This window comes from Patagioenas fasciata, chromosome 19 (assembly GCF_037038585.1).
Source record: "Patagioenas fasciata isolate bPatFas1 chromosome 19, bPatFas1.hap1, whole genome shotgun sequence".
NCBI lineage: Eukaryota > Metazoa > Chordata > Aves > Columbiformes > Columbidae > Patagioenas > Patagioenas fasciata.
Window position 1 is genome coordinate 3,295,113 of NC_092538.1, and position 11,837 is coordinate 3,306,949.

Consider the following 11,837-nt stretch of genomic DNA (forward strand, 5'->3'; position numbering starts at 1 on the left):
CAACCCCCCTGGCTCCAAGCTCCTTTCAGGCAGTTCAGAGATCAGAAGGTCTCCCCTCAGCTCCTGTTCTCCAGCTGAACCCCCCAGGTCCCTCAGCTGCTCCCATCACACATGTGCTCCAGCCCCTCACCAGCTCCGTTCCCTTCTCTCAACTCGCTCCAGCACCTATTGAGCTTATTCTCCAGACACGATCTTGAATATGCAGAATTAGGGACCTTGGCTGTGGTGCCCTGCAAAGGATTCACCCATTTAAGTGTGTTGTGTGTCAGGTTGTTCAGTGAAGACCATTAAGCATCAGAGAAATCCCTGTCACAACCTTAGACATGTTGTACCTTGTCACCTGGCTAAAGCTCATCTCAGTCACTGTTTCTTATCCAGATCAGACCAGAGCAGAATAATCCACTACAGTGGTGGTGACCTGGTAGCCGTTGGCTCTGCAAGCCGAAAAGTGCGGTTCCTTGGCATGCCGGGGACGAAAGAAGTGCCGCCTCTGCTCTCTGGTAGTGCTGGGAGCAAAGCTCTGCTCCTCGATGAGAACAAAGGCTTGGTCCTCAGCACAGGCTTTGATCTCAGCATCAGGTGAGCAGCACAGGGACCGTGCCACGGGATTACCAGCCTCTTGGAATATCCAGGAAAACATTCATCTTTAGTCCTTCCAGCCCATCTTCGGAATCTTCCTTCCCTCACTTTCGTTATAGTAACGAGGAAAGGACAGTAGATAAGGAAACAACCCCCACTCACATAGGACAGCTTCTCTTTTCCGGTTTCACCTGGTGACGCACAGGTCTTCCTAAAGTGCCTCAAAACACCAGATGTTTCCCATAGGCACTTGCTGTGAGATTCTGGCCTTGCTAAGGTCAGCACTGAATTCAGCAAGGCTGGGTCTATCTGTGACAGTTTGGCTGAGCAGGTTTAACAGCCTGGTACCCGCTGCACAGCTGCTCCTTTGCAGACACTGCCCCCTCAGACAAGGAGATGCTCAGCTCTTCCGTGTTATTCATCTCTACATCTCGAGAGTATCACAAGGAGGGGTAAAAGCTGAACAGCAGGCTGTCTGGCTCTGGCACAGCAATACCAGAAATTCATGAAAGGCAGCACTTAAAAAGGGAAAGAGTTTACAGTGACTCAGGCTCTGACCCCCCTGCTCTTCCCTGCTCCAAAATGTTCGTCTGAACAGGTGCTGGTGTTCTCCGAGGCCAACAGGAATCACATTGACACCAGCCACTAAAGAAACAATTTTATCTGCAAAGCTCTACATTTTAAGGTTAATTGGAGGTAGCTGTGCCTAAGGTGGAATCTAGACATGTGTTTCCAGGTAGTCTGCAGGTAGAACAAATGATATTGGTAAAAAATTAATACTAATCCTGACTTGATCATTCCAAATACTCTGACACCTTAGTGGAATGACTCCTGGCTTTAGCCTAGTGTGTAGAGGAGAAACGCTGGGCCTGTTAAGTAGGAAATAATAAAATGAATAAGCCATCAATTAAGTTAATCGCTGTATTCCTGTTTTGGTTGGTCCTTTGTAGGTGCTGGAATATCTACAGTGGTGCTTGTGTGAAAGTCTTCGATGGTCACCGTGGGACAGTCACCTGCTTGGATTTACACGAAGAGCAGCTCGTGTCGGGAGCCAGGGATGGGATGGTAAAAGGTGAGACCAGGAGCTTCCAGACAAAGGCCGGGAGTAGCGAGATGGGCAGAGTGCTGGAGGTGTGACGGGTGACACGGGCAGCGTCTGAATAGAGCAAGGGCATCGATTGGAGGGTGGAGTTTAGCATCCCATTTTGATTCCAGAGCAGCCGAAGCTGTGGCCACGTGCACATGCAAGGTCTCTGTGTCACTGCATAAATTCTCGTTACTTCTGCTTTTATTCACTTTCAAAGGTTTTCTGGCTCTAAGGCCACACCAGCTCTCGGGGAAAATGGTATCAGCTTGCAGCTTTGCCAGAGGTTTCTTTACTATTAATTTGTGACCTTTCTCCCCCTTGCTCCCAACAGTGTGGAATCTGAGGAGTGGGCGATGTCTCCAGACCCTGCAGCACAGCAGCGCTGTCTGGGTGGTCAGAACCGACGGTGCCCGCGTTGTCAGCGGGTGCGAGCGAGGGCTGGTCAGAGTCTGGGCTGCGGATACGGGCGCTCTGATCAAAGTGAGTTTCTTCTTAGGTGGATCGTTTTGTGCTAAATGTTTAAAAATCTGTGCTAGTTTATCACAGCCTTTGGTTCCTGTCAAAAATTTTCTAAAAAAAAAAAAAGCCCCAACCCAAAGGCAGCCTAAACTGGTAAAAGAAACCACAGATTTATTTGTAAGCAAATAATATAAAACTTGTTTGCAAACAACTGTCAATTTTAATGCAGGGTTTGATGTGCTGTGCCTGACCCCTTCATTCCTGTAGAAACGTTCACCTCTGCTCCTGCAGGAACATTCAGACCCTGGGAAGAGGTTGGGGTCTGACCAACAGCTCTTGGGGTTGGGTCTCACCTGTCAGCCTAAAATATGAAACCTTCACAACTGGTAGCAGTTGATGCAGCTGAAGTAGCTGGATGGCTGCTCTGCATTTTAAAGGTCGAGGCTGGAGACTGCTAATTACCTTAGCAGGTGTCCAGAATCAGTGTTAGTCCACATTTGAGAGGAGTGAAGCTCTTTCTATCTGCAAATTGACAGCAATCTAGCTGCAAATTGAGAGCATCTCAGATGCAGGATTTCCCAGCTCCAGCTGAACTACATTTGCGATTGTCCCTTTCATTACAGTCAGGGCCATTGGGTCTCTTCTCTCCTGGGTGAGTATTCAATGGATGATAAAGGTCTTGGTGTGGTGACATCTATTGAGCACATAAATAAAGATGGAAAATTAATGTTAATTCCACACCAGCAGCTCATTATCAGCAGCGAGCCCGAAATATTTCTGGTGACTATAAACCCAACAGTTATCCACAGAGTATATTGGTACATTAGAATAATACCTGATAAAACTACAATATAGTACATGAGGCTGGTATTGGGAATGCCATAAGATACCTTGGCGTATTTACATCTAGATTACTGAGGGTTACACCTATTTCTTTTACTTTGCAGACATTAGAGGAGCACCAAGGCCCAGTGAAGTGCTTGTCCTTTGACCAGTGGCACCTTGTCACAGGCAGCACCGATGGGAGCGCCCTGGGATGGAGCATGTTGGGAAAGCTGAGCAGATGCCTCGTAGCTTTCCACCACCCAAAGTAGGAATCGGATGCGTTTCGAGTCGTATTCAGCAATCTACTAAGTCTGTAAAGAAAACATTTTCCTTATAGAAACACAGAATGCCTCAATTATCAAGCTTAGTATCTGAAATATCCCCACATTCAACAGTCTTCATCTTTAAAAGTGTCAGGCACTATGTGATCATAACCAGTGTTTGTCAGTTAAGACCTATAACAACCTCAAATGCAAATATTGCAACCACTTGTTCCGGAACAGGGATGGCAGGGCATAGTCTAATAATCCAAGGATCATAACCTGTATGCAAGAGGGTGTCATGCTACCTGGTCAAGAGAAGACACGGTATATGTCAGAGGTGGCCAAGTTATATGCTGAACCCTGCCAACTGTGTACTATGTTATTTTCTAATCCTCATTACAACTGTACCATCAGATTATTTTCTTTTACTTTCCTGGACATAAAAATGCAATTCAAAACACGGCAGATGGCCACAGCCACAGTGGCTGCTCTGAGGATGCGCTGGGTTGGTTGGTTTGGGCAGGGAGGGATTATGAAGGACTTCGCTACCAGGCCTTTGAAATATCTCCATGAGCTTCTTTATTCAGGCTGTTGATGGAGGCAGAGCTCTGCATCTCCTCCAGGACAAAAGAGGGAGCTGATCGCGTCTCCTCGGGAAAGCACGGTGGATGTCCCAGCGCTGCCGTGTTGTGTTTCCAGGGAAGTCGTGTCTCTGCAGCTCCTCTATCTCCGGGTCATCAGCGGCTGCGCTGACGGGAACATCCGTATATTTAACTACCTGACTGGGACCTGCCTGAAAGTGCTGACGGCCGATACCAGCGGGGGCCCCATCTCTTCTGTCCATGTGTCAGAAAACAGGTTGGTGAGGGCAGCTGTCGTCTCTGAACTAAACTAGGTAGATAACTTGGTAATTGAAGGAATTAAGCATTTTTCCTTCTCACAAATAAGCTTTAAAGGGCTCTACTGCTTGTTGACTGCTTTAATAACTTGGTTTTGTTAGCAGTGGCTAAAAATAGATTTGCTTACTCCATCCAGCAATTGACAATTTCCCGTTTCTATCCAACTTAAGACACACAGAGGAACTGGCTGCCCGGGCAAGCGGTGGAGTCCCCATCCCCGAAGGTATTTTAAAGATGTGGCACCTCAGGCCGTGGCTCAGCGGTGGACTCGGCAGTGCCGAGTTTATGGTCGACTTCATGATCTTAATGGTTTTTTCCAGCTTAAAAGATTCTATGGACCAACTGTAAAGTTGAATTGAGCACCCAAATTTCTTAGCAGGTTGGGGACTGGAGCCAAGGCCTGACAAAGCCTCTACCTGTTCCCTGCCTTACTGCCTCTTTGTAAAAGCCAACAGTGGAAAGTTCTCCCAGGTGTCCTCACATCTGCAGCTCTGAAGTGAAGGTGGTTCCCAGCTTCTGCATAAGCAATGGCTAAAATGCTGGTGTTTTGGTCACAGCTCTGAACCACAGCAAAATATGGGCTGCTATGAAGAAAACTCCATCCCAGCCAGGCCCGTTCCACCCCTCCAATTTCCATTAAATGTCCCTCATAATATGGTGTCTCCAGTTTCTTTTGGCATTGCACTGATCTAGCTCACTCTACTGCTGCAAGTTTTCATCCTAATCATCTTACAACTAAATTTATTATAGAGCTGAATGAAAAGAGCCCCACAGAGCTCACACAGAGGTTGGGTTACAATGTGCAGCACCACCGATGGGGTTAATTGTTCCTGCTCCCTTAAACAAGTGCAGGTCATCGCAGAGCTGTTGAAGTGTCTGCAGGCACTAAGCCCTGGGTTAATGGTATTGGTGCTTTCACAGCTTTTCCTTCCCTCCTTCAGGATGGTGATAAATTCTCCAGCCGTAGTGCTGGTGTTCCAGTTTGAGGACGTCAGCTGGGACTACACCTTGGATGCTGCCCGAGAGGTGGCGGGGAAGACCAACCAGCAGCAGGCGACTTGGAGCAGAACCGCGGTTCCCTGCTGGCGAAGGCTGTACCACGACCGGATGCGCCGCCTGGCTCTGGAACCAGAAGGTGCTGGCCGCTCCTGTTTTCAACCTGGGTCCGCTGCCGGTCACTGAAAGGCTGGGGAACACCTCAAAATATTACAAACGGCCTCTGCAACACGCTGGCGTTTCCTAAAATGAATTTGAAATAATTGCAAGTATATGGCTGCCTTCGTCTTAATCAATATACAGACTCTGTGCTTTTCAAAAGCGCGGTCTGGGAGGTGTGCTGTTGGTTTCAATGGTTCCGTCACTTGTAGGCTTTTGCAAAACTTTTGTGCCTTTTTAGAAAGGTTTGGTATAAATTCGAGACATTTGCCAAGACAGTGTGTGCACATCCGCAGGCGTCGCAAGAAGAGCCAGAGGGCACGGGTGTGCTGCAAAGAGCGAGCTTCATTTTAGTTCCCTCTCTACCGGGGGATCTCCGAAGCCTCACGGGAGCTCCCAGCAGAGGTGACACCGGCAGGGACGCAGGCGCTGGTCAGTTCAGCCCTGCTGGGAGCTCTGAGCTGCTGAGCTCACCTGTGCTTCAAGGCTTCAGGGAGGCGCAGCCTCCTGCTCTTTCTCACACCAGAGCAGGAATCTCAGCCATAGTGATGAGGTGCCTGGAGTTTCTCACAGGCCTATGGTATCTAACACAGAGGTTCTGCTCGCCAAGCACACAAGGTCAGTAAAACAATGAGTGTGATGTGTGTGCTTTTTTACAGACAGGTGCAAGTCACTTGAGCGTATTTACATTTAACTAAGCTCCTCACCAAATCTTCTGCTATATCCCCATACAGACAGGCACTGTCGTTTTTCCAGCTCAGTAACAGAGAAATCAGTATTATTCACATTATTACAGCTGGTGTGCAGGGAAACAGGCTGCTGGTTCAGTTCTGATTTATTAGAAAATACTCCAGAAAGCCACAGGACACCTGCGTTCGGGATCTGCCATCCGTGGGAAATGCAATTGGACATGAGCAGGCACCTTTTAAATCGTAACACAGTGATTTTTTTTAATCAGCAGTTATTTAATGCAGGACGTATCACAGATCTTCCAGCTCCACAGTCAAACTGTGTATTGCAGGGAAACTGAGAAAGTTTTCATGCTTTTAAGGCCACCGGGTGTTGACCTCACTGATGTGGCTCTACTTGGTAAGGGACGCACAGTTTGTAGAAACAGGAAACAAATAGGAGTGCAATGATGATCAGAAAAAGTATTTTTGACTCCTGCTGTGTTGTATTTTTGGGAACAGGTAGCAGACTCCAACATGGCCCTCCTATCAATGTACCTGCGCATCTTGACAAGGCAGAATCCACTTGGCAATTTGGAAAGAGAAGAGGTGAAAGTGGTGCCATGTCCGTTGACAAGTTCCTCTTATCGCTCAACACGCTGCAGAATGCCCGCAAGGCAGCCGCCCTCAGGTACCCCGTTCATCGCCACGCAGAAGTCAGGGAAGTCTGTGAAAGTGAGCAACACCACCCTGAAAAGGTACAAATACACAAACCCTCCCTGCAACGCAAAAACGATCAGGCAGCCCAGCTCCAACGTGCCAAATTGCACAGTGATTCTCTGACCCCAAGGGTAATCTCTGTGCCCTTTGAAACCAAAATGCTGCAGCTCAAGCTGAAAAACTCTTTGCATGGCCCCACTGTGAAGTCCTCCATCCCTGCTCCCTCTGTTGTGCGGCTCAAGACTTGCTCTGGGTTGCTGAAGGAAAAGAAAGCTCCTGGGGAAGTCATTCCTCCCCCTGGAGATGGGGTTCAGGTTGTTGATCCCGTTACAGCTGCTGCTGAGAGGACCAAACCAACGCATGCGACCATTGCACGAATGGGAAACAAAGAGGTTTCCAGGAGAAAAATCTCTTTTTGCACGAGTGCTGCAGACCCTTCCCAGCCTAACGGTGGGTTCAGGCTTCTGACGGAAAAATGGAAGGAGCGGTGCGAGGCAGCTGTTGCAGCTCAGTGTAAGGCAGAGCAGCAGCTCACGGAAGAACGGGAGCGAGCGCGCAGGAAAGCCTGGCTACGGAAAGCGAAAGGCCTGCCTGTGGACTCTTTCACTGGGGAGGGGAAGATACCCGCTCCTGAGCTGGGCTTTAATACATTTATCTGAGCTGATCCCTCAGTCCAACAACCAACCGTTATCTGAGGGTTCTGGCGTCCAGCTGCCACGACCCCTGTAGTTTCTAAGTATAAAAGACGTCTCCCCTGTATGTTTTTTTCTGAAGAGATATTCTTGGTGTATTCAGCTATTTCTCAAGGCAGTGAGTGGACTGAGTCCTGTCCTGGATTTATCCTGCTAGACCTGCTGGTAATACAGACACTAATAAAGCTCGACATGTCTCCAAGGTGTCTCAATGATAATAATAAATCTTATTGGAGATTGGGTGGATTGATTAGAGTTTATAAGCTGAAGAAGTGTGTACCGAGCCTACGGGTTGGTGATCAGTGTCGCAAAGTCTACGTGGAGGCCGGTAACTAGTGGTGTAGCACACAGGGCAGTCCTGGCTCTGATTTTGTCTGGCATGTTTGTTATAACGATGTGGATGAGGGGGTGCTGTAAGCAGCAGTTTCACTCTGGGAAACTCCCCTTACAGTAGAGTGGTGGTGATTTTTGCTTCATTTATTTGAGCGTCATCTTCAACTTCCAAACCCTGTGATTAAGTCAGGCCTCACAGTGAAAAATAATGATAGTTGTCCCTCAAAGAAAAAAATGAATGGGTAATTAAAACTAAGGGTCCATGTAGAACCGTGAAGATGTGGGAGCAGGACTGTTGTAGATCTGGGGATGAGCAAGGCTGAGAGGTTGGGTATTTGCCTCACTGCAGCACATCCGTGGTGTGCTACAGGGATTATGGTGTCTGAGGTGGCTTTGCTGACTTCAGTTTTAGAACAGGAAGCAGCAAGGATTTCACACTTGGCCACAGAATGGCACTTTCTGAAAAGCAATCGGGCTCAATCCCAGCGCAGCCTTTGGCACAGCCCCTGGGGAAAAATCTAATAAAGGGAGACTGGTGGAAAAACATCACAGAAAGACTGATGACTTTTCAGTTGTGCTGAAGTGAGAAGGATTAGTGCTGTCTTCCTATTTGTAGCCAACAAATCAGCATCTCCCCGTGGGTGTGGATGCTCGGGCACTTCTAAGATGCTGCAGCCAACAGAAACAGCCAGAAATGAGTGAAAAGGCAGCGCTGGAGCCAGTCCTGCCCTCGGCTGTAGCTCAGCGCACGATGCGAAGCTGGGACCTGGGCATCTGAGATGCCTTGAAAGGAAATTAACATATGGGAAGATGTCATACACGGTATGTGAAATCACTTATGAAGGTAACTATAAGGAGGTTGTTTTACTATCTTTGCAATTAATTTCTGAATTAAATTGACCTTTCCGTGCACCCAGTCCGTGGGTGAGCAGAGGTGACAGAGGGACACTGGTGTGTGCAGGGCATGATGCAGCCACACACACGGAGATGAAACCAGAGAGCTGGCAAGAGAGTTTTGGTGGAGTTCTACTGTAAACAGGTGCCACTTGTGTTGTACTTGTGTCATCCATAAAGTGTAGATAATATAACCCTGATTCAATAATCATAGAATCATTTCAAGATTGAGTCCAACCATGACCCACCCCTGGCACTGCCACATGTCCTGAGAACCTCATCTCTGCATCATTCAAACCCCTCCAGGACTGGTGACTCCAGCACTGCCCGTCAGCATGGGGACGGTCACGTCCTACTGCTGTCTGCTCCCGGAGAGGGCTGGCGGAGCAGGTGGCTCTGCAGGGCCAGGACCAGGCAGGGGGATGTGGCAGATGGGACCTCCCGCTACCTTCCGGGCCGTGGCCAGAGCCTGGGCATCCTCCTGCACGGCCTCACACAGGCAGGGGAGCTGCTCCCTGTTCCCACGGAGCTTTTCTTGTTCCCTCTGTGGTCCAATGCTTGCCACCCCACCGGCCACCTTCATGCTCCCACATCCCCACCTAAAAGCGCCACCCGTGCTCAAAGCCTTGGAGACAGCCCCAAGGTCTGGAGAGAACTCATGGGCTGGGTTCTGCTGGGACAGGGAGAGACAGGCAAGGATGGTCAGAAATCCCAACAGGCAGGGGCAGGGACAGTCGCCGTGGGACACGTCCCCGCTATGCTCTCCTACCATCATCGCTGCTCCTACCGTCTCTCTCCGCAAAGGAAACCATCACGTTCCGAGGATCGCTCGACATGGGGCCACCGCCATTCTCCTCACTTGGGACGGGCCGCCAGGAGGAGCCTGGTGCGGGTCCCCAAAGACCCCAGCAGGGATGGACACCCCACGTACCTCATTGCTCTCATCGAGGATCTTGCACTCAGGGGGCAGGTGGGCTGCCCACTGCTCCAGGTACTGCAGCTTCTGGCCCAAGCACTGGAGCTTCTCCTCCACCCCCCAGGACAGGGTAGAATCATCCTGGAGACAGAACCACCTTGGTGGGCAAAATGAGCCACTTGGGGTGATGGTGGCTGCACCAAGTGTCACCGCGCTGTGTCACTGCACCACCCAGTGCTGGGGGGCTACCTGCCCACCCAGGCGCCTTTGTCCCTTCCTCTGCTCCCTGTGCAGCAGAGTGGCCCGTGAGAGCTCGGGCAGGATGTGCTCCCATGTCCCCCATGGATGGGACCCTGCCCCATGGTCTCACAGCGAAGAGAGCCTGGAAAGAGGCTTTGCTGTCATCTGCTCTGGGTCGCCCATGGCGTGGCTGGGCTGGGACAAGCAGCAGCCGCCTCCTTCCCCAGGGGAGCTGGAGCTGGTCACATCGTTGTGCAGGTTTTGGCAGTCGTTCTCCTTGCTGGTGTTCTCCAGATGACCTGAATCCCAGAGCACGAAATCTTTCCCATTGATATTTGTCCTAAACAGACACCGGTGTCAGAGCCGGCGAGCTCCGGAGTGAGAGCTGTGCTGTCCCCGCGCTGTCCTTTGTCCCTGCGTGAGCAGTGAAAGCCTGGCAGCTGTGTGGGGGTGTTATTTTTCTCTGCTAAAGTGGCTGAAGCATTTCAAAGGGTTCCCCAGGTGTGCTTGGCAGAGAGCTAAAGCCAGGCAGCTTTCCCTGGTCTCTGCATCACCCAAGAGAATTCAGTTTTGCTTTTCCACCAAACCGAGTGGTGCCGTGGATGCGCTGGAGGGAATGTCAAGGTCTGATTACAAGCTCGCCCTCCCTTGGAGTTAACCCTCGCGGACTCTCAGCTAATGGCGTTTGGCACTCTGATGTTACACGTGTTTCATCTTTTGGCCGTTTGAAATACGTACATGTTTCTATAGATACTTTTTCAGGTACGTTTTGTGCATCTGCACATACAAGTGAGAAAAGTCGAGATGTTCAGCCCCACTGGATCGACTGTTTTGCTATGCTGGGAGTGCCACAACAGATTAAAACTGACAACAGTCCTGGATACACTGCTAGATCCATGCAATAATTTCTATAGCAGTGGGGTGTTTCGCATGTCACAGGTGTTCCACATTCTCCTACTGGACAGGCCATCACTGAACGAGCACATTCCACACTGAAACACATGTTATTAAAACAAAAAAGGGCAAATATGGTGCCTCAAGAACAATCAGACAATGCAATATATGCTTTAAATGTTTTGAATCGTACTGTGCCTCCCTCCTCTATCGCAGCAGCGGAAAAACACTGCCGTGTTCCAGATTCACTGTCTCAGAGACCAAAGGTTTTATAACCGGATCCCCTGCACAACAGTCAGTGGCAAGGGCCTGTAGTTAATCGCCTGGGGAAGGGCTCTGCTTGTGTTCTTCTTCCAACAGGACCAAAGTGGCTTCCTGTGAAATACGTTAAACCTTTCTACGAGCTGGACAAACACGATGCAGGACCTAATGCCAGAGATCCAGCATCTGTCCCTGCGGCAGAGGACAACAAAGAAATAGAAGAGATCAAAGGAAGAGGCACTGCCATATCAGAATGATACAGATTTACATGATGTGGACTGGCGACTAACTGTCGAAAGCACTTTCAATGCATTTATTTTCCTTATTAGTATGGCTAACCAGCTTTCTCCAATATTTGTTAATAACTGTAATTGTTGTAATTTGTATTATTTTGTTGTAGGTTGATTTGCAACAAGAAAATGACACATAAGGTATGACGATCCACAGTAGGCACTCAAACTCACCAACAGAATGCCCCCTTTTGACTTTGGAGGCAAGAGGTGACTGCACCACCACTCCAAAGTAGTTTGCCAGATGGCTGTGGTCGCAGGCTGGATTGTGAGGCAGTTACACATTCCCCTGAAATCTGGAGCTTTCAGTGAGGAGGTTGACGGCTCTTTAGCACCTTCTGTGCCCCACTGTGCCTGTCCCCACATACATACACCTAGAATGGTACCAAGGTGTTGTCAATAAACTTCACCTCTACCAACCGATGGGTCAGGAGGGGTGGGACCCTTGGTCAGTCGACAGGGTCCTTAACAAAGGAGATGCCCAGACTCGCTGAGAAGCTTCTGGACTATGTTGTAACGCCCACAGCCACATCTGGCCAAACAATGAAACGGGGTTCCCGCCGAAGACCCCCTTTGAGTGGTCTTCTCGGAGCTGCGGGTCTGTGAACTGGAGTCCTTTCCTTAGACAGGAACAGCGTCTAAGGAAACTTCCTGGGATTAAT

The 11,837-nt window shown here is 49.5% G+C and overlaps 1 protein-coding gene across 1 annotated transcript; it reads left to right on the top strand.

Moving 5' to 3' along the window:
* Positions 1-323: 323 nt before the first annotated feature.
* On the top strand, positions 324-7,538 carry LOC136110221 (F-box/WD repeat-containing protein 10-like). The gene is made up of 7 exons (XM_071817148.1): positions 324-328; positions 379-500; positions 968-1,031; positions 1,530-1,710; positions 3,932-4,075; positions 5,094-5,247; positions 6,458-7,538. Exons 1-7 carry the CDS (start codon positions 324-326, stop codon positions 7,312-7,314), a joined length of 1,527 nt encoding a protein of 508 aa, XP_071673249.1. The 3' UTR covers positions 7,315-7,538.
* The last annotated feature ends 4,299 nt before the right edge of the window (positions 7,539-11,837 follow it).